Here is a 27,018-nt window from a genome sequence, read left to right on the forward strand (position 1 = left end):
GGTCTGCCTGACTCTCGGCCTACCTCTCTTTCCCCCAACGCCACGGCTTGCGCTGCACCAGCGAAGCAGTGAAGGTCAAAGTCAACAGACTGATCTACAGTCCGCCGGCTGAGAGGATCCTCCCATCCGAGGGAGTTTTAAAATGTGGTTCATGAAAAGGGCATTTCTGAACATTTTACTCCAAGGACCAGTCCAGCCAAAAGATGGTTTGGGTGGGTAGAGGTGAGAGAAAGAACACGTACAGGAGAAAAACAGCAGTTTCTTGGAGACTTGTCAGGAGAGAAGGGACGAGGCAATAGTGGTAGGGGGGACGGGGGGCTTAGAGTCTAGAGTGGAAAGACGACTACGCAGCACAAAGGCAGTGGAGTAGAAAAGTGGGCTTGATTTTTCCAGAGCTGCTTCAAAAGGAATCCTGGGGGAGCCCTGCAGGTGGGCGCAGGCGAGGGGCGGATACTCAGCTGCTCGCAGTTGGGGCGGGGGGGCTCAAAACTGTGGAGCCGCGCAGCCGGGTCTCCCCGCTGCACTACTCGACCCCCTCGGCGCTCTTCGTCCTCCCCAAGTCTCCCCCACGCCCTCCCCTAAACCTCTCCGATCTCCCCAACTCCTCCCTGCGCCCCACTGCTCTCCCCGCTCGCCCGCCAGGCTCTCCAGCCGGCGTTCCCGGGGTCGGCTCGGCGCCCGGCGCGCTCCCTGCGCGCAGCCCCAAGCGGCGCGTGACGGCGAGGCCGGGCCCTGCGCGCGTCTCTCCCTCCTCCTCCTCCTCCTCTCCGCTCGACGCGATCCCGCTTGGGGAGGCGGGGAAGCCGCCAGAGCGCGACCGCCGCGGCAGCCACGCTGCAGCCGCGAGTCGGAGGCGCAATCCCTAGGCCCTGGAGCCCGGGCGGGCCCCTGGGGAGTCGGCGCCCCACCCGGAGAGCTGCCAGGCCCCCCCCTGCCCGGCGCGGAGGGCGCGGAGGTGAGCGGGTCGGGGAAGAGCGCGAGAGGAGGTGGCAGAGGCGGAGTTGAGGGTCGAGATGCACGCGCCGCATCCGTCCTCCCCGGGTTCCGCGCCCTGTGCGGGCGTCCGCGCTGAGCTGGCGGGGTTCCTGCTCTCCTGGCGCCTCGAGCGGGGAGTGCGAAGGGTGGGTAGGTGTCTGTTCCACCGATTCCGCTCCCTACCGCTCTTGGTCTTCCCCGAGCTCCCAGAAAGTCCTGAGGTCGGGCCCAGGAGAAAGGAGGCCCGGAGAGACATCGTCCCAGGTAGAATGTGCCCCGAGGGGAATGGACGGGCAAGTTACCCTAGCCTCCCTGATAGTTTACCTACCAGTTTGGGTTCCTGCAGCGCGTTTCATTGAAGATCATGCAGCGCTGCTTTGCGAACAGGTAAGTCTTTCTGGTAGTAATTTTTTTATTACCCAATTATGTGACCGTAGTGTGTTTAGGCCATTATGTGTTAGGAAGTAATTGGCCTCTTCACTGAGTGTCCTGAATTATCTTTGAGCCCTGTGTTCAGTCTCAGCCAAAACTTGTTGAAAATTATGCCCTAAAAATCTTGCTCTTAAAATAGAGCAGAGAGATAAAGAGAATTTTTGTCGAGAGATTTCCATTTATTATCTTCCCCACCCCTTGGAGAAGGATTGGTGTCAGTTTTTACTCCTCAGGCAGTTCATTTTTTAGATGGAAAAACTTGTTCCAGGCCGTGGTTAATTATCATTCATCACTATGGGTGAAATTGGGAGAAACAGAATTCGAACTCCAGCTCCTATCCCTACCCTATGACTGATTAAATTCTAGTCCTGTTAACGGCCCCTCTTCTGGGAACCTTTTTAGTCCTATCCAAACCATCTCCCCCACCCGACCCCACACACACGTTCTACCTTTTATCATTTCTTGGTTGTGTAGATCTTTTCCGTTTATTTTTTCCTTCTCTAAGCCTATTTTTTTTTACTCTGCATCTCTCCCTCTGTTGTTTCAAAGCTTAAAAGCTATTTACAGAAGAAAAATACCCATCCTAGATATTTTGCAGGATATTTAGAGACATAATTGGAATGGCTGCAATTTCTCTTAGCTAGTCAGTCTTTTGAGGGGTAGGGAAATGAGACAATATCAATAATGATAAATTGAGCTAATTGTGTAGAAAGGAAATGAAAAGCTTTATCCAAGTCACTTTTAATTGTACTGGTAACATGGAAAATGTATTTGTAGTGAATGAGCTTAATTACATTTTAATATGGAAAAAGTAGCACAGATAAAGGCAAACAGATTTTTAAAGAAAGGATCATAAATGAGTTAGAAAGGTTAGAAAGAGGGTACACAAAAAGTTTGGAAAGACTAGGACTGCAATTTCGATAAAGGACGCAATCAGGACATCAGGAGATGCATTTATTCTGTGCTCAGCCAGTAACAGTGACATTGACATAACCATGACATTGACATATCACTCACCCTCTTTGGGCCCACATGTCTCATCAGAAAGAAAAGGGGTCTTACCTAGAGACCTATTACATCTCTTTTGGTTCTGACTTTTTTGATGCATTCAATAACAAAGAATATTTATTGCATTCTTATTTACTATGTGCCAGGCATAGTGGAGGCAGTGATGGACAAGACAAACACGGTTCTGCCCTCAAGGAGCTTATTGTCTGGCGGGGGAAATAGTAATGAGTAAAGAAACAATTACATAAAATAATTAGAGAGGAAACTTAAGGGCTCAAAACAAAACAAAACTGGAGTGAATCATTCTACTGAAGAGACATAACAGCATGTGCAAAGTTTCAAGAGGGGGAGGTGACTGGTCTTTTCCACTTCTAGAAAAGAATGTTCTGGCTGGAAAGGATACTGTGGCTGGACCACAGGGAGTAACACTCATACGGGATGAGGTTGGAGAGGTGAGCAGGGGCTATCTCATTCAGGGCCTTTAGTTCACGGTCAGGAAGGTGGCTGTGGTTCTAAGTGCAACAGGAAGCCATTGATTTTTTTTGTGTGTGTGTGAGGAAGATCAGCCCTGAGCTAACATCTATTGCCAATCCTCCTCCTTTTTTTTTTTTTCCCCAAAGCCCCAGTAGATAGTTGTATGTCATAGCTGCACATCCTTCTAGTTGCTGTATGTGGGACGCCGCCTCAGCATAGCCAGAGAAGCGGTGCATCGGTGTGCGCCCGGGATCCAAACCCGGGCTGCCAGTAGCGGAGCGCGTGCACTTAACCGCTAAGCCACGGAGCTGGCCCAGATTCCTAGATTTCTGACTTGAGCAACAGGTGGGTAATGGTACCCACCTGAGATGGGGAAATTAGGGTGAATGGGGCAGGTCACGGTAAAAAAAAGAATTCTGTTTTGAACCTATTAAGTTTGAGATGTCGCTGGGGAGATCATAACCACATCCCCTTGGGAGGACAAAAGGGGTGGTCTCCAGGACAGAAGTGGACAGACTGGCCTTTGAGAGGTGAAGTTGGTGCTCATGAATTTAAGATGAAACTAATGAGCTCAGTTGTCTGATTTTTCTTCAACGACCTTCACCAACTTGGATACAGATACAGTGAAAATGGATAGCAGGGTTCTTCTAGGACTAGAGTTTTGCCAGGTAAAAATGTTGGAGAGTAAGAGAGTTGCCCTAGTCCGTTCAAGCTGCTATAACAGAATACCCTAGACTGGGTGACTTAAACAGCAAATATTTATTTCTCTGGAGGCTAGGAAGTCCAAGATCAAGGCCCTGGAAGATTCAGTGTCTGGTGGGGACCCACTTCCTGGTTCATAAATGGCTATCTTCTTGCTGTGTCCTCACATGGTGGGAGGGGAGAGAGAGCTCTCTAGTGTCTATTTTATAAGGGCACTAATCCCATTCATGAGGGTTCTACCCTCATGACCTAATCACCTCCCAAAGGCAGAACATCTTAATACCTTCACATTGGGGGTTAGGATTTCAATATATGAATTTGGGGGAGACACAAACATTCAGTTCATAACAAGAGTCGAGGACCTTTTTAAGTGAGTGACCATAAATTTACACTATGGCATCTAGGATGGGTAAAGAGAAACAAGGAGGAGGTCGATGGAGAGAAAGTCCTAGGGTCAATGGATCAGATTTATTCTGCTATCTAGAATTATCAGTGTGAATGTTCGACTAAGATTATTGGAAGGCTAGGAGATAGTGCTTGGACATATCAGGAAGTGAGTCACCACTCCACAGGGGTGGAGGCAAAGATTCATTGCCTTTGATGAATAAGTTAAGGAAACAAGAGACCATGAGGTTCATCCACTTGAATGGTGAGGTACTGGAGAAGGATGACAGCTGTTGGGTTAGAGAGGAAGACTGTATGTACTGGGGGCCAAAGTCTCCAGTGATAGAGAATAAGCTAGAAATCAGTAGATGACAGCAGTGCGCATGGGGAGAGGGTATTATGAGGTACCATGAGCCTCAAAGGAGCTGAATGTTTGCAGGAGAGAAGAAGGGTTCAGACTGGCCTTGCAAAGTCAAAAATATACCTACCTCACCTCATGGCCCTGGAAGATTACATTTTCTTGATAACCTATCCAACTCAGCAAGTTGTGAATGTCATCAAAATCCCTGAGGACAGCCCTTTCAGAGTTACTGTCATCCAATAACTAATGCCCTAGATGTTTATATGTGAAACAAATTAGGTTCTATTTTTCAAAATTAATATAGCACAATAGCTGCCATTCAGCCAGAGGAATGTCAAGGAAATCCTTCTAAACTGAAAAATCTTAGGAGGCCTGTAGCTGAGTATGATCAAATTCTCTTACTTTGATAATAATACATTAAATATTAGATGCATGCATCAAGTCAAATGTCCACTCAAGAAAACTGTGACTTTGAAATTTCAAGAAGCCCATGTGCTACTTAAGTCACACTTTTAGACTAAGCTCGTAAAGTTGAAGTATCACACTGTTAAAGATAAGGCACTGATATTACTATTATTATATAGCTTTAAGGCTTGGAAACAAACGAATTTTACTGTTGGAAAGGACCACAGGAGTCAAGTACAACCTCTTTGTTTTCCATTTAACAAAGGAAACAGACTCAGAACACATAGTGATTTCAGAAGCCTAGGCCTGTCCTTTCTCCTCAATACCACATAAACAAAATGTTCTATGAATGTCATTGTCTTCTCAATTATTTAGTCTGTATTACCTGTGAATAAAATCAAATGAAAAGATAGAGAGACTTTAGGACCTTGCTAGTCAAAGTGTGGCCCATGAACCAGGACCGTGGGCATCACCTGGGAGCTTGGGAGAAATGCAGACTCGAGAGCCCCACTCCGGACCTAGAGAATTAGAATGTGCCTTTTAACAAGATCCCCAGGTGATCCTATTTGCGTTAAAGCTGGATAGATGCTATTCTAGAGCCAGTCAGTCCACTTGGAAGCTCTCGTCTGCTCAGGTCAGCAGAACCTGTGATGCCTGGAGAGGAGAGAAGCCCCTTGTCAGACAGAAAGAAGAGATACCATTGCTGGAACATTCTAATTTTGAATGTTATCAAACAGCAGGAACAAAGTGTGCTGTGTGGTGGGATGACACATTTTAAGGAATGACACTGCCCTTTCCAGAAAATGAAGAGAGGAAATTGCAAAATAGTGAGTGGACCTTCTGATCCTGCTCCTGCCTGAATGGGAGAGGGGAGAGGACTGCATGCATATCCTTTCGCTGCCTGCATTCAAGGGCAGCTGTTATTCTCTCACTAGTGTTATTTTTCATTATTACAAACAACAGTGTAAAAATGAGCATAATTGAGGATCAAAAATCCACATCGGTTATCTCCATATACCAAAATAAGTATTGGGTTGAAGCCTGAATCTTTTAGAGCTGTTTTAAATCTTGGCTGCATTTTAAGACACTTGCTGATCTCTAAAAAAAGTCCTGAGGCCCAGGCTGAACCCCAGACCAATTAAGTAAAAGTCTAGGTGGAGGGTGGTGGTGACTAGGCATCACTGTGTTTGAAAGCTCCTCAGGTCATTGTATGTGCAGCTCCAGTTGAGAACCACTTTTTTTTTTTTTGTGAGGAAGATCAGCCCTGAGCTAACATCTGCCAGTCGTCCTCTTTTTGCTGAGGAAGCCTGGCCCTGGGCTAACATCCATGCCCATCTTCCTCCACTTTATATGGGGCGCCACCACAGCATGGCTTGCCAAGTGGTGCGTCGGTGTGCGCCCGGGATCCGAACCGGCGAACCTTCGGCCGCCGCAGCAGAGCGCAATCACTTAACCGCTTGCGCCACCGGGCCGACCCCTGAGAACACTTCTTTAGTAGGTCATTCCTCCTCATGAGAAGAGACAGCTCTGAGATTGCAATTCTGCCTGTCCACTTACCCTCGATGACTCCTATCGCACCAAGAAGAGTCAGCAAAACTCAGGTCACACTCTGCTGTATGCATGAAAGCCAGGCCGGTGGGGCTCTCAGAACATTGAGGGAGGTAGGATTTTTTTACAGAGGCATTTACTCTCAGCAGTTTTGTTAAAATTTGAATAATAACAGTTACTGCTGATGGAAATGTTCTAAAATTGGATTGTGGCGATGGTTGCGTAACTGTAAATTTCCTGAGAGTCATTATTCACTTAAAATGGGTAAATTTTATGATATGTAAATTATACCTCAATAAAGCTTTTATTTTTTTAGTTTCTGTGTATACTTCAACATTCATAATTACATCATATTGATTAGATAACCAGGAAGCCAGTGCCTGTTTTGTGTTGTTGGAGTGTCAGCACATAGCTTAATGCCTGGTGGATGGGGTTCAATAAGATATTGGATGAGGATGGATGGGTGGATGGATGGATGAGTATCATTATGATCTTGGGTTGTGGAATGGTTTCAAAATTGATGTCAATCACCAGAGATCCGTAAAGTTCATAGCACCCAGTGGGCATTGGTGCCGTTTGTAACCTATTATATGGTATGGCATTGAAATTAGGGAAATGGGTTTGTGTAGAGGCTAGAATGCCAGGCTTTCGTAGAAGATTGTTTATTTACAAGTGAGTTACTGCAACACAGAAAAACTTGTATTTGCTAGCCAATAAATATAGGTATCCTTATCTCAAAGTACCATCTGAGGTCATCAGATGGGGAAATTATTTCAGCCATGCTATGACCTACTGCCAGCTTTGTTTTAGACATACCCGTGGTCATGTTAACTTATGAAAGTTCTGAAAGCCCAGGTATGCACAGGGCACATGGCTCTCTTGACATAGGCTACACTTATGAGGTGGATGGAGGGATGTGTATAGCATTCTTCTTTGTCCTATACACGGAAGAAAAATGGGTGGGGAAGTGTTGAGGGGTGTTGTTGCTTTAATTTATCGAAGAGGACCCTAAAATTTTATTAACTGAAGTCCTTGAGAAATAGATTTTTTTGATTGAATTTCTAGACTAACCTAAATTTAACCAGAAACCTTTCTTGTTGAAAATCTTGCTAACGTGAATTAGACTGCTTTCCTGCCCTAGTAATTGCACCATAATAAACATATGAAGTTTTATGTTGGTGACTTAGGACCTAGAGAGTTCATAAAATCATGCCAATATAAAAGTATTTATTGAGTACATACTGAGCCTAGGAAAAATCTTGGAAATTACTGGTGATTTTGAATTTGTCTTATTAAAATTCCGGTTATTTGAAGACTCTGAAAGGCTTGGAGTTGGTTGATTTAACTGTAATGCTATTATATTTCTTTTCTGAAAATTCTTTGGTTCGTTCTATAAAAAAACACAAAAAGACACTCAGATCTGAGTATGAAATATTAATAAATCATTTGCAATTGCAGTAGTTTATAGACAGAATTTCAAAGAATAAATCTACATAGTTTTAATAAAATTGCTATTTCATACTTTCTGAAAAATGATTTTCAAATGAGGATGCATACCAGTTAACCAAGAATTTCAATTGAGGGAAAGAATTTAATAATCTGACGTAAGTGGATGTTAATATTCAAACAGCAAATAGTGGTTGGACTGCATTATATTAGGGCAGTTATTCTCAAATTTTAATATGCATCAGAATCACCTGAGGGCTTTTTAAAACACAGATTGCTGGGGTCCACCCCCAGGAGTTCTGATTTAGGAGGTCTGGGGTAGGGCCTGAGAAGTTATCATTCTAACAAGTTCCCAGGTGATGCTAATGCTGGGGGTGCAAGGACCACACTTGGACAACTGGTGCATTAAGAAATCGCATTCTATTTTTCAAGCAGAATCGCAGCTTTGCGTCTGGGGTTTTGTGAAGGGCTTAAGAACTTCTGAAAAATAAAAACCTAAAAATAGCCAACTCTTCCCTCAAAGAAATTTCTTATTGTCATAGATATAAATAAACAGTTGGGTTTTATTTGTTTGTCTAAATACCGAAAGAATTTAGGGATTATCTTTGTGCAATCCAAGGTCGTGATAGTAAAAATCACCATTTAGTTACAGAAATTAGATTGGGATATTTGATATTTCATCTCCAGAATGTCTTCATCTGAGTATTAAGCAACCATTTCCAGCTGCAGGAAGCTTTGCTCCAGGATACTTTTCTCCCCTCTCCAGAAAAGTTTTCTCTCCAACAGGCTTAAGGAGCATTTTCATATAGAGAGCTTCCAAACGTCTGCTAACTCAGTGGGCCCCAGGCTCGTAGATTTTACAGACCAGTAACATAAAAAGGAAGGAGGGGATCTATACAGGACAGCCAACTCAAACAACTGTTACCACTATTTTATGAAAGATGGACATTTTGACCCAGAAAAGTAGGAAAGACATACTCTCAGAATAAAGGACAATTTAAGTTGAATAATTTTATGAAAAACTCCCTGCTGTCTCTGTATACTTTTTAATTGCTGTAGACCAGTGACAACTTCCTGTTTGGGAACCAATGCCCTCACACTCTGAAGGTAAGGTCACAGAAAGCCAAATTTAAATTTGGGTCCTTGTGATGTCTAACTAGAATGAACCTGTAGTGCACTGTCAACCTGGCTTGAAGAAGTTCTGTGTAATTTAGAGATTATTTTGTAAGTACAATTTTATTTATTTGTTTATATGTATATATATATGAAAGAATGACTTGAGTTAAGAGAAAACCATGTGATATTTCCTCTCCCTAATTTTCTAGGGTAACTATGCTCTAATCATACAATCGCGTTCTTAATTATATGCTGATGTGAGGGTTTTTTCTGCTTTTTTTCCCAAGTACATCCTGTCTCTTCCTAACCAGAGTGTAAATTCCTTGAGTGTAAGTGTCATGCTTCTCTTGTTCTTTATCTCATGTGCAAAGCACACAGTGGCCTGGATAAATCCAGGCTGGGTCACAGCAGGGTAGATCTGCGTTTAGATTATAGTTGCATCATTCCTTGTCAATGGAAATGTACAATGTAAGGTGTTTAGTATTTTTTTTTGTAAATAGGTAAACCTTCTTCAGATATTGACATTATTCACTTTTTATAGCCCCATTTTCTATGGATATCACAAGTGTTAGCTTCAGCTCAGCTATTAACCAAGTGATCCAAAATGGTAGCTTAGCAAATTATAAATTGATTGATGCGATTTTGCTCCAGTGTCTCACCACCAGATAATAGTTACCCATAGCTTGTGGAGATGAGTTGCGCTTATGTCTGTGTATGGGAGAGTTCCATAGGATGCAGGCACACTTCTTGGCTTTTTCTTCTTCCTTCCCCCCTAAAAGCAATACACACCTTCATGGTGTCTGCAGAGTCCCCAAAAGACAAATGAGTTGCTATCTGGGGTTCTTCAAGAGTTACACAGCAACCAATCATGTTTTGTTTTGTAGTATTGATAATTTAGGTGTTTGGTTGGTTTTAATCCAAAAATTGGAATTATTTCAATATTTTATCTGTTTTGTAGCTAGAATTCCTAAGCTTATAGCTTTGGATTTACCTAAAACTATCCTAAGCTGAGATTCATATTTTAACCATTTAAAGTTAGTATTGCTTTTAGAGAATATAGTTACAGATGACATTTGGAGATCTAAACAGTTTTAAGATCCCCCATATAATGTTTACACTGCAGTTTTAGAATGAGCAGAGGTCAGAAGACTCTTATTTGGTTTTGTCACTACAAACTGCACTGTCTTAGGCAGATCACTAAAGTTCTCTGAGCCAGTGTTTCCTCATCTTAGAGATGGGCATAATGTGTACCCCACAGCCACTTGAGAATTAAATAATATATATGAAAACACTGTGAACTATGAAATAGCACATAAGCATATGGTATTATTATATGCTTTCAGCAATACGCAAATAATCCATTTCTCAGATCTATTTTTTTTCTGTCTCATGAATACTTTTATATTCGTTAAAACTATAATGAAAAGAGTCTCATTTATTAGGCTTATTTATTTATTTATTTATTTATTTTTGGTGCGGGAGATTAGTCCTGAGCCAACATCTGTTGCCAATCCTCCTCTTTTTGCTGAGGAAGATTGACCCTGGGCCAACATCCATGCCCATCTTCCTCTACCTTACATGTGGGACGCCTGCCACAGGATGGCTCGATGAGCGGTGTGTAGGTCTGCATCCAGGATCTGAACCTGTGAACCCCGGGCCACCAAAGCGGAGCACGAGAACTTGACCCCTATGCCACCAGGCCAGCCCCTAGGCCAGCTTCTATTTGTAGCCACAGTCATATGATTAAAGGGTTCGGTTAGAACTTGCCATTAGAAATGCAGTGTGATTAAGGCCCAAACATGTTACAGCAGAGTCACTCGTTAAAATGTATAAATTACATGGTATAATGAGGGGCTCATAGGTGATGTTATTAGGTCCTAATGTATTTTTATGTGTTCACATTCTGATTTACAAAAGAGATTTAAACTTGTTTTATAAAATAGAGATAACTGATAGTGTTTTGCCTTTGTTTCGTTTTTAGTTTGAAAGGGTATTGATCCTCCTGATTCTTAAAGATTTTGTAATTCTTATATTTTGAGAGATGCTACAGTCTCTACTCAGAAGAACTGGGTCTGGGATATAGAGACCTTGGGCTCCTGGGTGTGAGTCTAGTAACCCTTTTCACCCTTAGATAACATACACGGTTAGGGGTAAGTTGGTCAGTTCACCTTGAATTGTTGAATGAAATAAGTGTTGATTTAAATAATTAAATCAATTACTTCTGGTTCCTTTTACTGCTCCTGATTCCCAAGACATTGATGGCTTTGTTCTACCCTGCTGCCTCTAACCCCGACCTGGCCTTCTGGGTGCATAGGATCACTCCAAGGGAAAGCACATATTACCACCACTTCTGTCTTGAAAAGTGTGAAATGAAACACGTGTAATAGATTCAAAAATAGTTTTCTCCTTTTCCAAGATCTAAGTTAGACATTAAGATCACTAGGTAGTGCTGAAAAGCAATGATGTGGCCAAAGAAGAAGGAAGAATGTACTAATATGCGCACAACCATAACTCTTCTAACTTGCCCCCCCTTCCCAAGAAAAAGCTCTTTCTTAAGTTTCTTACATGCACCCAAATGACACATGCCTTAACTAGACTGCCTGGGTTCTAATCCTGGCTCCCCCACTTTCTCTCTTACAACCTTGGACAAATTAATTATCTTCCTTATGTGTCAGTCTCCTCATCTGCAAAATGGGCCTGATAATATTAGCACCTATCTCACTGGGTGGTTGTGGGGATTCAATCAGTTACTATGTAAAGCGCAGAGTTGGCATACAGTATGTGCTATATGAGTATTAGGTAGTATTATTATTGCCTTTCTAAAGATAGAAATCGAATGTTCTCCATTTCTAGGGTAATAAGTTGAATTTTCCTGACTCCAGTAATTTCAAATTTCCTTTAGTAAAAACCCCAAAAACATGTTTTTTGAAACATTCCACCTGCTCCTGTAAAATCTGTTAAATCCTCTGAGGTGATCGACATCTGCTGTCAGCATAAAAGAAATTGTGCAGTGGGGATGGGATGGAAGAGTGTTTTTCATTCAGATCTAACAGCGACACTGATTCACGGCAATCTGATTGGTGTTCTTGAACAAGTTATTACAAATATGAACATTTCAGATGTTAATCATTTAAATAAAAAATAATTTGACAATTTTTTCCAGGGAGAATAACTTCATTATATTCTCTGCAGCCAACGAATAACAGGGGAAGAAAAAGATTTCATAAGGATTGTTTAATTTAAGGCCATAAGCACATTACTAACTCCCTTTTCATAGGGAAGCTATCTTTCTCAATGATAAGGTACAGGATAGAGGATGAATGATAGAAGTTAATGGTATTTAATTCATCCTTTGCTATATTTTGGTACTTATTTTTCTTAAAGTATTCTTTACTTTAAGGTTCATTCTTTATTAGCTGGTTTACCTTACTCTCATTTAATCAAGTCCCTCGCTAGTTGCTGAAGTGTACAGGATAGTTTGTAGATTCCACCCCAAATGATTCTAGACAGTTTTCGTTTAAACTGTTGTCTTTTATGATTTTTCTATCTTCTGTTGTCTTGTGTGCTCTCACGTCCTCACGGTCCTCTCTACCTCCAGCAGCACTTCTGACTTGCTGCCTCTGATCTGCTGAGAAAGTGGGTAGTCAGACTTGTTAGAACTGTCTTTTTTTTTTTTTTTTAAGATTTTATTTATTCATTTTTTTCCCCCCAAAGCCCCAGTAGATAGCTATATGTCACAGGTTCACATCCTTCTAGTTGCTGCACGTGGGACCCGGCCCCGCGTTGGATGGAGAAGCGGTGCCCTGGGGCGCGCCCGGGATCCGAACCCGGGCCACCAGCACCAGAGCGCGCGCACTTAACCGCCAAGCCACGGAGCCGGCCCAGAGCTGTCTTTTTAAAAAAGTTCTAGGTCAAAACGTCAATCTCTTTCCTTTTGTGCTGTAGTGCCTTGCTGCTCAAAGAAGGGTCTGCAGACCAGGAGCATCAGCCTCACTTATTAGAAATGCAGAATCTCGGGCCTCACTCCAGACCTGCTGAATCAGAATCTGCGTTTTAACGAGATTCTCAGGTGATTCATGTGCATATTCAAATTTGAGAAGCCCCACTTTAGCACATCAACTTTGTGACAGTTCATTTTCTATTTTGAGATCCTTTTATAGCTTACAAATTGTGTCTTGCTGCATTCTGGGTTATAAAGCTTGCCAAAATGTTTTACTTCTAGAAATGAGGGACATTATTATGATGTCTAGAAGTGTATTAATGTTTGGTAATAGGTCATTGATGAACATTTTATTTTCTGTCCCTTAGGATATCCCTGGTGATCTTGGAGGAGTCCGTATCATGGAATCGATCTCTATGATGGGAAGCCCTAAGAGCCTTAGCGAAACTTTTTTGCCTAATGGCATAAATGGTATCAAAGATGCCAGGAAGGTCACTGTAGGTGTAATTGGAAGTGGGGATTTTGCTAAATCTCTGACCATTCGACTTATTAGATGTGGCTATCATGTGGTCATAGGAAGTAGGAATCCTAAGTTTGCTTCTGAATTTTTTCCTCATGTGGTAGATGTCACTCATCATGAAGATGCTCTAACAAAAACAAATATAATATTTGTTGCTATACATAGAGAACATTACACCTCCCTGTGGGACCTAAGACATCTGCTTGTGGGTAAAATCCTGATTGATGTGAGCAATAACATGAGGATAAACCAATACCCAGAATCCAATGCTGAATATCTGGCTTCATTATTCCCGGATTCCTTGGTTGTCAAAGGCTTTAATGTTGTCTCAGCTTGGGCACTTCAGTTAGGACCTAAGGATGCCAGCCGGCAGGTATGCATTTTTAAATTTTATTCTTATTTATCTGGTATTTTGTACTTAAATAATTAAACAAATGTCATATATTTAAAAACCAAATTCTGGCACTCTCCAATGATTATAATTTTAAAAACTATGTCTGAGCACCTGAAAATTCATGTTCTGACCTTGTAAGGGCATATTTCTATTCCCAAAATAATGTGGAAAGCTGAGAAAATAACTTGGACTTTCCTGTCATAACCAGCTAACTCAAAAAAAGGCAAGGTTGGCTGATGAATAATGGGACACATTGCTTGAGTCTCTCCTTGCTTCCTCAAAAATAGAACACGTCTTTTTTCTTTCCCTCCCAACCTTCCTTCCTTTCTCCCTCCCTCGCAACTATTTAGTAACACAATGTTCCATCTCTGTGTGAATACTATTTAGTATGATCCTCAAGAAGAATGCTTTAGAAGTACCTTTTTATTTTATGTAGATTATTCATAGAATTTAAAATAGTACAGTTTGTTTCATTTTAAGTGTAGATTTTAATCTGTGTGGGGAAGGTAGAGGCAGATTGGATTTCTTAGGTTCTCTTTTAGTCTACAAGTCTGTAGGTTCTATCTAGTTCAACTTGAGAATAAAGCAGATGGGGAGCACCGTCAATGCCTTTGTGGAATAAGAGTTTTGTAAGTAAAGATATAAAATAGTGCATCTTAAAATCTTTTAAAGGTGTGGTTATGCGTTATAATTAAACATGATAATAAAATACTTTTGTTATTTTTGTCCATAAAGACAGTTGATTAGATGCCTTAGAGAATAAATTTAAGTGTTGTATCACTGTATACTGCATATCAGAGTCATGATAACCATTCACTTTCAAGTCTTTAATTTAGAAGACTGGTAAAAGAATATATACTTTCCAACTTTCCTAGAGGCCATTTCTGAATCTTTTTTTTTTTTTCTTTCGCATATCCACCTAAGTTTAGCAATGGATACAGACCAAACAGATTAGGATAAACCTGAATTTAATCCTTTGCCCATATTTGTGATAATTTTAATTCTTTAACAAAAAAAAATTGTAGAACAGTGATTACATTCAAAGTGAGCTACAGAAATAGTTTCATTTGTATTTCATAGTCTTCATGCCCTTATTATGAATATTTGATTTATACTCTTAGGTTTATTTTAAAATTTTTTAGTGTATAGAGTTTTTTTCCAATGAATAAAAAAAAGTTTAACTCACCATTGTCACAACTGTAATAAATTAACTTAGAATGCATTTCCTTATTTCTTTGGTACATAGGTATTCTTCCCCACTCCATTTTAGAAGTTAATGAACATTTGTATAATAGCATACACTTTGTCATTCATCTGGCTAATGTTAGGTAAAATCAATAATCCAGAGAGCCCTACCTTGTCAGCATAATGTAAATAGGTTTGGCATGCAAATATTTCAGTGTGGTCTGTTCCAGAGTCCTTATATAAACATCTTCAGGGATATATTTAGGAATTTGTTTTCCCCAAACATTACTCAGAGACTTATAGCAATATTTTCCTAGCCCTAAATGAGATGACCACCCGTAAATAACAGTGGCTCATTCCAGCAGTGAATTTGGTGCTCAACAAATATTTGTTGAATTCTCAACTACAGTACTGTAACTAAGAGGTTTTGGTAGTTTGAAAGCCCACCCTGACCCCCACCCATCACATCATTAGAGTTCCTGTAGAAGTAGCACCTTAGTCTTAGAAAATGGCAGTTGCTTTACTATTTAAATTAACTAACCCTCATAATACCATTTTTTCCCCCACCAGGTATATTATCATCATTTAAAGATGAAAGAATTTTATATTCTGACCAACTAAATAATATACTTGAGAATATCTATGGTTTTTCAGAGATACTTGCTGAATTGGTTTCTAAGCCAAAAGATAAATTTGATAAATAGTATAGCATCATGATATAATTTAGAAGTTTTAATTGCAAATTCAACTATCCAGAGTCCATGCCCATCATCTCTCTTGCTGAATATCTGTGAAGGGCACTGCTTGCAATCACTCTACTAGGCAGAATCACTATAGTCCCAGAACTAAATATTGTCCACAAAGCCTGGAGAGCCAGCCCCACCCTGTTCCTGCGGGAGTGAGAGAGCTGGAGTGGGGAGGAGCATGGCCAGCAGCTCAAACTCCACCTAGACCACTGGAGGGGAGGCCCGACCTTGCCACTGCTACTGAACTATGTGGTCGAGAAATCTCTTTCCTCCTGCTTTCCTTCCCCTGAGGACATCCCCATCCCAGGTTCTAGCTAGATTTTTTTGCATTTTATTTATGTCATCACAAGTAGCAAGGACTTTGTTGTTTCTATGACACTATTTTAACTGATTAGTAAATAGATTAATAAATTAATAAATTCTTTATCTCCTTAACTTTTTGCATCACTCAAGGTCATCACATGTGATGCTCCATAGATTAAATGGAGCCTGCTATCCTTACCATTTTTGTAAACAACAATAGTAACGATGAGTCTTTTGTTTTTGCCGCAGGTTTATATATGCAGCAACAACATTCAAGCTCGACAACAGGTTATTGAACTTGCCCGTCAGTTGAATTTTGTTCCCGTTGACTTGGGATCATTATCATCAGCAAAGGAGATTGAAAATTTACCCTTGCGACTATTTACTCTCTGGAGAGGGCCAGTGGTGGTTGCCATAAGCCTGGCCACGTTTTTTTTTCTTTATTCCTTTGTCAGAGATGTGATCCATCCATATGCTAGAAACCAGCAGAGTGACTTTTACAAGATTCCTATTGAGATTGTGAATAAAACCTTGCCCATAGTTGCCATTACTTTGCTGTCCCTGGTATACCTAGCAGGTCTCCTGTCAGCTGCCTATCAGCTTTATTACAGCACCAAGTATAGGAGATTTCCACCTTGGCTGGAGACCTGGTTACAGTGTAGAAAACAGCTTGGATTACTAAGTTTTTTCTTCGCTTCAGTCCATGTTGCCTACAGCCTCTGCTTACCAATGAGAAGGTCAGAGAGATACTTGTTTCTCAACATGGCTTATCAGCAGGTATGGAACGTGCTCGTTTATCTGATGCTAGTAGAATACTTTATTAGTATAATTTGTAAAACATCAGATTTAAAATAGTGTAAAATTTTTTATACCTTGTAATAGAAATTGTGGTATACTTAGGGAGGGGAAAGAATTGTTCTTTAAACAATGTTTCTGCATAAGAATTATGTGGCTAATTCAAAATCATTTAGGGTAAAAGCTGCTACCATCCCTTTCTTTGCAGAATAATAGCAGAGAAATAAAGGGTTGGGTTTTTTCTTTTTTTTTTCCTTTTCATATTACTATTACAGCGATTGCTCTCAGCACTGAACAGTTAATTCTTTTAATGTTTTATAATTGGTCATGTTCCACAAAATGATAAGGCAACTCTCAGTAAACATATGCAATAAAATTAGAACTAGTGAAAATATGAAACAGAATAGGAAGTCAAGATCAGGAGACATATGCTTATGAGGTTTTGTTGTCAGAAAGCAGGAAATACTAGTTCCTCAGGTGAAGCTTTTCTAGCACTTCGTTCTTCAAGAAAATCTCAGGGAGAGGTTCATGGAAGGAGCTTGATGATGGAGTAGACTGATTTTCCTCAGTGATTCCCATTCAGCAAATGTAATATAAAGGGTTTCATTGAAGCTATTTGATGTAGCATTTCTCAGTGAAAGCCGAGGACACTGCACCAAAACAAATGTGTAAAAGCTTTTGTATTTTATAAGTAACCAAGGCATCATGATCCAAGTATGTAGCATCTAGTACTTATGCCTGTTTCAACCATTTCACCCTAAAATAATTTGAAAAAAATTAATACACTGATGTTCTTTAAGCCATTCTCTTTCTAAAAACACCACTTCTCTTAACCGAATACTAAGGCTCTGATATCTGCTCAACTCACTCCCTCGCTGGTCGTTCAAGTCAATTGCTCAGATCTCACCTCTTCAATGAGGCCTACATTGGAAACTATTTTAAGTTCTGCTACCTGCTTCCGACTCAACCTTTGTACTCCCAGTCCCTCTTCCTCTGCTCTACCGCTTTCTCTGTTCAATAGCATTTACCACCTTCTAACACACTTGATGTTTTCCTTGTTTATTATATTTACTGTTGTCTGCCTTCTCTCGTCAGAATGTAGGTTCATGAAAGGAGGGATCTTTGTCCGTATCGTTCACTGATACATGCCTAATGCCTAGAACTGTGCCTGGCACATAGTAGACACTCGAAAAGCATATTTGTGGGATGGGCAGGTAGACCCAGTTTGTAATCTCTGGGTATACTGAAGTATGTTGTTATTCTGTATTGTTGTATAGGCATCAAACGAGATAATAAGAGTCTTTTTCCACAGAGGAGCTTCATGGATTTTTTCAGGATGTTGGTATGATTGCTCCAGAGACCGAATGGCTAAGAACTAGCTTTCCCTTTTTTTAATTTCAAGTATATTTGGTAAAATGGAACTGGACAAAGTTAAGCTGGTGTTAAGTTAGAACCTGTTTTCCATGAATAGATACTTATTTAAAATCAAAACTTTAGCCCAAGGAATCCAACCCTTGATTTATACTCTAATTATATTGTTTGCATGTAAATAGACAATTCTAAAAGTAGACCCTACTCAGAATACCACACATTCAGAGTTAATCACATCTGCCTTGATTATATATGCATTATCAATGTAAGGGAAAGGCATTTGGAAAAGAACTGTACTGGGATGAGCCAATTGGACAGTCAGCAAAGTATATTAATGAGGCAATTCAAGTGGATAAATATCTGTATTCGGTAGGGCTTTATCTTCAGGGAAATCTCAGTGTCCTGGGGAAAAGAAGATAAGAAGAAATAAATCAACATATAAATATTCCTCATGTGAGAGAAGATACAGATGTAGATTAGAAATTCCCTTCCTGCATTCTAAGTTGAACTAAGGTCAGAATGTACCCAAAATAGTCAACCACGTATTAACAAAAAATATCTGGAATACAAGCATTTAGTTAGGAAGGCTTTATTGCTCACACAGTTGGAAACTGGGGAGACGTGGCCTTCAGCGGCAAACCAAAAGTACTCATGGGGAGAACAAAGAAAGGGGGCTGCCTTTATAGAAAAAGTTTCCACCCAGGTTCCCACTCAGGTCTGCTGTGCCAATAAAGGAGGCAAGCCAGGTTCGTCCTGATTGGTTGGTGCAAGTCTGGTGTTATTGGTAGGTCCAGGTGGCTGTCAGGGCCTTTTGTAAAATCAGGAACTTTGGTAGAGTCAAAGCTTAAGCGTGCTGTGGGTTTTGTGTGTATGAGAACAGAGTATGCGACTGCCTCCTGGTCCTGTCACGGCTGCTTGACTCTGTTTTGTTTTTAGGTCCTGGTTAGCCACACAGAGTCCGTCTAGTTCTCAGGGGTCTTTTTGATTTCATTTTATTCCACACAAGTTTAAACCAACTTGTAAAAGTACCTCAAAAGTAAGTGTAACTGCCAACACTTCTTTGGTGTTGTCCTGGAAGCAACCACTGGGCATTTCATGAGTTCCTGTAACCGTGATGTATTACAAATGTGATGAGAAGTTCACCCACTCTTCTCACATGTATGCAAGAAAGGAGAAAAATCTGAGAAAAATTTTTTCATTTAACTCTCCCTTTTCTTTCCGCCACAATGGAACAATACCATCCAGTAATATGTTCTCCATAACAGTTTGTTAAATTGAATTAATACAACTTAAATATGTCCACATATGATGTATTCTTAGTCTAAGAGTGAACTCTTTGCTGAATCAGTTAATGTTCTACCAAACAAAGGAAATTCATATTTGCTTTCTTATTAGGTTCATGCGAATATTGAAAACTCTTGGAACGAAGAAGAAGTTTGGAGAATTGAAATGTACATCTCCTTTGGCATAATGAGTCTTGGCTTACTTTCCCTCCTGGCAGTCACCTCCATCCCTTCAGTGAGCAATGCTTTAAACTGGAGGGAATTCAGTTTTATTCAGGTATGTGGGGTTTTGTTTGGTGAGGGATTGGGCAGCATAGAATTTAAGTGTTAAGTACAGTTGAATTTTAAATATGCTTCTTATAAAAGAGTTCCTTTGGGGCTGTGTTTAGGCATCTAGCTCAGTGAACACATATTGCTGGAGGCCACCTTGGACTGACCATTCTGGTTTAGTAAGTGAAAGACCAATACAGGATCCTACTGGAAGGCTTTGATAACACTGCCTACTATGTTATCAATAAAAGTTATTTTTTTCCCCAGTAATTTTATTGAGATCATAATGGTTTATAACATTGTGTAATTTGGGGTGTACATTATTATTTATCAATTCGTAGACTTCCTCGTGCTCACCACCAGAAGTCTAATTTTTTGTCCGTCACTGTACATATGTGCCCTTTTACTCTTTCACCCACCCCCCTACCCATTCCCCTCTGGTAACCACTAATCTGTTCTCTTTGGATAAAAGTTATTTTAAAAAGAAAAAGAATGAAAGCAGGGGATGAGTAAGCTTAGATCAAGTTTAACGCCAAAAGTCAATTTATTATTAGCCAAATGAATGAAGAATTATTTTATATTTAGAGTCATCTTGATTTCTCCAGAAAAATCTCATTAATTTAAATTTAAGTAGGGAGGTCAGTCTGAATATTTTAAAAGAAATGTGTGTGTATACACACACAAACACAAGCAGTGGCAAACTAGGTAATTATGTTAATGGATTATGACAAGCAACTAGCCTTATGAATCTTGTAAGTATATGTATTTAGTATATCAGTTGTATATATATGTATATGAGTGTCTATAAAGGAGTTTCAGAACAGCATGTGCTCTTTAATAAGTTAATTATCTTCTCTGTTAATAGCTATATTATATATATGTATATATAAAATAAATTTGCATATTTAAAAAATATATAACTCAAACATAGACCCTACCTATATTATTACAAAATCAGTATTGGTTATATCCAAGTGGTTTATAGCACAATAGGCAGATGAGTGTCGTTTGGTGGTACACTAAATTTTGGGGGGTTTTTTTGCCTATTGCTTGGGTTTTTTATTTTTTTTTGTTTTTTTTTTAAGTCATCTAAAAGTCTCATTCAAATTAAGGGCATATCCCTTGTCTAAATTCATTTTTCCCTTTGCAGGAAAAAAAATGTGAATACTTCCCCAACTGCTAGTTTAATCACACCTGAAAAGAAATAGAAAGCCCTCTGATAAAAGGTGCTAGACAGGTGAAATTTATCATTATAAATTTAGATGAGTAACTGCAAACAAAACAATTTTCTGCTAGAGAGTTGAGCCTTTCCCAATGAAGTTAGACATACATCATCATACTGGTAATATTATGTTTTATGTAACATAGACCATTTCTCAAAGCAATCGAACATAATAATTTAGGGAACCTAGAATGCTGACCTTTTCAATTTTAACCTATAAACTACTTAACTGAAGTACTCTTAATAATCTCATTTAATATGGTCAATAAAGCCACGTTTGAAATGCTACTTATATTACATATTAACACTATAAAATTTTTCATATTTACTTTCAACTAGTATATGTGTGTGTGTGTGTGTGTACCCATGAGAATGCTCTTCAGCATTTAATTTTATTATATATGTACATATATATATATGTGTGTGTACACACACATACATATTTTTTTTTTTTACTATACACAACTGGTGGAAATGTGGATAACCTTTATAAAGGAGTTGTGCGGTTTTTATCAAACCCTTAAGGAAAAGCCAAATGTTTTGAGCCATAATCCCACTATTAGAAATCAGTTCTAAGGAAATAAACCAAAATATAGGCAAGGGCTTAAAGTGACATTATTTATGGTTGAGGAAAGTTGGAAACAAAGTAAATGATCAACAAAAAAGAATGGTTAAGTAAATTATAGCACATCCATTTAATAGAATATTATACATCATTAAAGTCATGTTTTCATATTTAATGACATGAGGAAAAGGTTCTTGATCTAATAAATAAAATAATGAGAATATTAAACTGTATGTAATATGGCCTTATTTGTATAAAATAAAATGTGCATATAAATATATAAATAAATATATATGAAATATTAAAATTTTCTAGTTCGGTAGAGAACAAAAAGTAGCTCAATAATTTAAGACAAAATAGTTTCATCAAAATATAAACATGGTATAGCTGGATGGGTTAATTTATGAGTTTGAATAATTTGTTTCTTATTCTTTCTTTCTTTTTCTTCCACCCCTACCCCAAGTCTACACTAGGATATGTCGCTCTACTCATAAGTACTTTCCATGTTTTAATTTATGGATGGAAACGAGCTTTTGAAGAAGAGTACTACAGGTTTTATACACCACCAAACTTTGTTCTTGCTCTTGTGTTGCCCTCAATTGTAATTCTGGGTAAGATCATTTTACTCCTTCCATGTATAAGCCGGAAGCTAAAGAGAATTAAAAAAGGCTGGGAAAAGAGCCAATTTCTAGAAGAAGGTATTGGAGGAGGAGTTCCTCATCTCTCACCAGAGAGGGTTACAGTAATGTGATGATAAATGGTGCTCACTGATGCCATATGGAGTTCTACTCACGCCATTATTTTTTTGAATTCCTTTATATTCAGTTGCAAGTGCAGTGTCAAATTGCTGTGGGCTGAAACCTGTTCACTGAGATCTCAACCGAATGAGTGGTAGAATTTTCTTCAAATTAATTTTCACAAATGTCATATATTTTGTCGATATGAATTTTTGTAGTCAACTTGTTGAAATTTAGGTATGTTTTGTTTTGTACAACTGTAACACTATTGTTATTTTAACAAACTATATTTCATAATCAGGCAAAAATATTATAGTTAATAATATAGATAGAACATAATGTTAAAAAAACTTGGCAAACCAGCAGAATTTTAAGTTTTAATATAATTCAATGGATATATGTTTTTTCTGAAGCTTAAATAAGGTTTTAATATTTATCCAGCTTAAGAAATAGAAATGTATAATCATGCATTAGTTTTAAGAAAGGACACATTACATTAGCATCTAGGTAAGGGTGCATGGTAACATTCCTACATTTCTCTCATGATATAGGGTTTGAAGAGTGGAATTAATTGTATGAACCAGTGTGATCTGTGAACAAATGCAAATTAAAAAGACAAATTGAACCTGAAATTATACTTAAAATGCACTGGAGACATGAAATACAAACTGATAATGCATACCTCATGAAAGATTTTATTCTTTATCTTGTTACAGAGCAGTTTCACTTGCTTATTTCTATGTTGATCAGGGAGAAGACAGTAATATTTGGCCTCTAAAACTGATTTTTCTAATATAGTACCAATCCTGGGAATCTTATAATTGTTTCTAGTTAGAGGGGAAGTGTTAAGTTTACACACAAGTAGTTGTTTGTCAACTGCTCTTGTTGCACCTTCACCAGTTACCACTCTGTATGGTATAGGATTTTACTGCTGTTCATTGAGGGATTACAACATGCCAGGCACTGTCTAAGCACTTTACTTATATTATCCCATTTCATATGTACTTACAACAGCCCTGTGCCAAGGTGGTTATTATCCTCACTTTACATATGAGAAAACTGAAGGATAGAAGGACAGAAAAGTTAAGTAATTTGCCCAAGGTCACGCAGTTGGTAAGTGGCAGAGCCAGCATTCAAGTCCAGGCAGTCATATTTCAGAGGCTGTGGTTTTAACTACTAGGCTGTATGGCACATGCTTCATCCCCATGCATTACATTCATGATGCCAATCTAGATGCTTCCTCCTTTGCATAAAGGCTTTGACATTCTTTAGAGTGGCTTGTGGGTGTCAAAAGATGTATGAAAATATTACAATCATAAATTTATTATTGCTTGTGGGATAATCCACAGTTACTTTCCCTGGAGTAACCGGGACATGACCCTGGAGACCCACGACAGTCCATATGCCTCTCTTTGCAGTGAGGGACTCCAGCAGAGATAGCACCATAGCAGTTTTAATGAATGCTGAGGTCCTACAGAATGTTAAAAAGTCCCTGTAGAGTTGGTCATCTCTTTTTCTCTTCCTGAGAAGGCCTCCTGCCTGCTCAGTCATTCATTAGGGAGCAGTTTGCAATCTTGAAGGATTGTAGGATAAGTGGTTAGTTATAAATCAACTCTAAGACATATAATCATACAAATTATTCATAAAATTTTTCAGTGCTGACAGTCTGCATTAAAATTGCATTTTGTTCAACCTTTGGTTAGAATGCCCTACATTGTTTTTTCCATGTGCTCTTTCCTTATTAAAATAGGAAGTTGCAGACAAGATACAATTATGTGCATTCCTCTTCCAGAAATTATAACTTTTCTAAACTTACTATTGTAAGGTACTACAATACCTTAGGTACTATTGAATCCGGCTGCCAAAAATGAAAGGAGTTTTATTTAGTGGAGGCTGCCTTTCCCACCAATGGCTCCTTTCCTACTCCATCATGTCAGTTTGGTAAATCACCCATGATTCTCTCATGTTCTATTCTTGGTGAATTTTAATATCTTGTACTTTTTAGTTGAGTTCTCCATTTTCTTTATTTTAATTATATTTTTCCCCTCTTGATAATTACTTACTTGTTAGTTCTTCATAGGAATTCATTGGGTGATAACTTTGAAAGGTACCTATAAACTATTGTAGTGGACTCGTGAAATTAACAGCATATTTTCAATACTTTCTTGTTCCTTAAGTCTCACTCTCTTAAGATCATGCTTTCTACATTTAATGTGAAAATACAATGAAATATTTTTAAAACTAGATGACTACTGAAGTATATTGTTGCGTGTATAATATTAAGTAGCTGATAATATAAACAGAATTATCACTACAGATAAATGGGGCCTTTGAAAATATGAAAAACAAAGTTTATGAAAATGTATATAAAATGTAACTGCTGTTTCAAATGGTAATATCTCCTTTTTTCAGTACTACAAAGATGAAATAATTTTGAAGGTTTAGAATAAGTGTAATATATTCATTATAATTCTAAATGTTTAAAAGCCATTCTAAAAATGCAAAAATATTAATTGACTTTTAATTGCTTTATTTTACTGTTTCCTACCTGATTATTTTTCTTAAGCATTATTTCTCACAATTATTGTTTTTAAATCATTACTCTGGCCTCAAAAGTAGGACTGAGTTCTGCTCTTGGTAGATGTGAGAAAGTAGTGGGAAATTTAACGTAGCAAGGATTTGCTTCCTAATCTGTATTTAGAGAAGTGCCCCTGAGAAAATTATAAGAATGTAGAAAATATACCCAGTGTTAATCCTATGCAAAAAAGAAAATCAAGTAATTCTCTCCTAAGAGGAAAATAATCATGGGCTGAATCATGCTATTTAGCTTTTGCATGCAGATTTCATATGTCTCCTCTATTAAGAATATTTAAAACCATGTTTAAATACGAATATATTCATGCTAACCTATATTTTTCAAAGCATATATGGAAATTTAGCCCAGATTGTCTACATATAGAGATTTTTATTTAAATTTTAAAATATTTTAAAGTATGAATAAATTATATTTATAGGTATTTATCAGAGATTATTTTATGCTACATATGGGATTGGCTAATGAGCTCCATTATTAAACTACCTGATTAATTCTTATAAATTAGCATAATCTTGATGTGATTAAGGAATTTTACTTTCAAAATTAATTTGATAATAGTAACTTCAGTATAGTTACTTATAAACATACTTACAGTCCAATTATGAAAATTATTTGTGTAAAAGGGTTTCAAGAATATATCTTATCCAACTTTTGTATTGTTTATCTCATGTAATCTGATAAAACCTTAATTCTTTTTAATTGCCTTTTGCCATTAAACTATTTCCTAAGAAATTCTATACAGAGTTTTCCCCCAAAAAAGAGGTTTATTTGTGAAATTTAACGTTTCTTCTGTGATATTTTAAATACACTACCATAAATGTCATTCCTAAGTATGTCTTTAGGAATACAATAAATGCTGAATCTGTGTCAGTCTATAAAATCTCTGTTTTGAAATAAGTATTTAAACAGCCTGAAATGTCATTTTGAAATTATTTTGTAAATTCATGACTTAAAGCAGTGCTACAAATATTTGTGATGTGTCGTCATGAAAATGAGATGCTCCATCCTCAATTGTTCATAAGTCAGTAAAACAAATTCTGGTATATATTCAGTATACGTAATTGCTCTAAAGGAAACTGTAATAATTTTAGTAGAAATACAATCTGTTCATACCTTTGAACAGTGAATCTTACAGGAATGAATAAGTTTTTCAATTTTTTTTTAATGCAAGAAAATTATAAAGTGCTAATATTCAGAGATCCTGTCCATATGATAGCAAAAAATGTTTAGTTCAGTCTAACACACGTACATACTGAGATTTTTTTTTAACTTTCCAAATGATTGGATTTCCATTGTGCAATCATCCATAATTAGGGCAGACTGTATGGATTCTGCCAGTAGCTAGATGGGCTAAATTAAGTCACCAAAGCAGGTGCTTTTGCATGATTTACAAATTGCCAACTTCAAGGAAGTATTCTCTTAAGATTTTCCTGAAAGGTCTTTTCATAACTTTGCAGATATCCAGCCTGAACGGGACTGGAAGTTGTCTCCCTATGTCTAATTACCCTCCTTCTTTAAAAGCTACTGCCCATCACATTACTCAATTGCCCTTGCAGCTGAGTGTTCCTATGTGACTGAGGGTTGGCCAGTGAGAGGTGGGAGCACGGATGAGTGACTTCTTGGAAGTCTCTTCAAAGAAAAGTAGCATGTGTTCTTTATCTTATCCCTCCATCCTGCTGCTGGAATTGTAGATATAACAGGAGCCCTGGCAAATATCCAAAAGGACCAAGGCCACATCGTAAGGAAGGCATGGTAGAGACTAAAAAGATCTTGACTACTTCACTACTTCGACTGCCTTTTCCTTTATTTAAGCCATTGTAAATTTGGGTTTCTTTATGAAGTGAAAACTAATCCATTCTGGCCTTCTGTTCTTTGTCATGGTATTGTTTAACACTGTTTGAATAAACTAGATTGCAATAATTCTTACCTTTAAAAGTTTTTAAAGGATAATGTGCAATTCACATTAGAATTGATTTTCCATTGTTAATTGATTATACTCATTTTCTTGCCTTGGTCTTTCACTGGATATTTTGTATCTGCTTGGAAAATATTGTCTTCTTTGTAACGCTGTAATAGATATTTGCTAAAACTCTGTAGTCGCCTACTAAATATCGCTATCAAATTACATGCCATGTTTTTATATCATTCTCATAGATCTGCCTTATAAACATCTAAATAAAAAGTACTATTTAATGTGTTTTAACTTCTTTTTTGAAATGTCATATACAGATTTTTCTTAC

The 27,018-nt window shown here is 38.3% G+C and overlaps 1 protein-coding gene across 2 annotated transcripts; it reads left to right on the forward strand.

Moving 5' to 3' along the window:
• Positions 1-739: 739 nt before the first annotated feature.
• Positions 740-26,965, forward strand: STEAP2 (STEAP2 metalloreductase). Of its 2 annotated transcripts, none has more exons than XM_058525091.1 (6): positions 740-955; positions 12,797-12,920; positions 13,160-13,684; positions 16,189-16,716; positions 19,501-19,665; positions 21,909-26,965. In XM_058525091.1, the coding sequence occupies exons 3-6, from the start codon at positions 13,193-13,195 to the stop codon at positions 22,194-22,196; spliced, it is 1,473 nt and encodes a 490-aa protein (XP_058381074.1). In that variant the 5' UTR covers positions 740-955; positions 12,797-12,920; positions 13,160-13,192; the 3' UTR covers positions 22,197-26,965. The 2 variants fall into 2 exon arrangements, with proteins under 2 accessions (XP_058381074.1, XP_058381083.1); XM_058525100.1 differs by lacking the exon at positions 740-955 and adding an exon at positions 987-1,362.
• Positions 26,966-27,018: the final 53 nt, after the last annotated feature.

This window comes from Diceros bicornis, chromosome 3 (assembly GCF_020826845.1).
Source record: "Diceros bicornis minor isolate mBicDic1 chromosome 3, mDicBic1.mat.cur, whole genome shotgun sequence".
Lineage (NCBI taxonomy): Eukaryota > Metazoa > Chordata > Mammalia > Perissodactyla > Rhinocerotidae > Diceros > Diceros bicornis.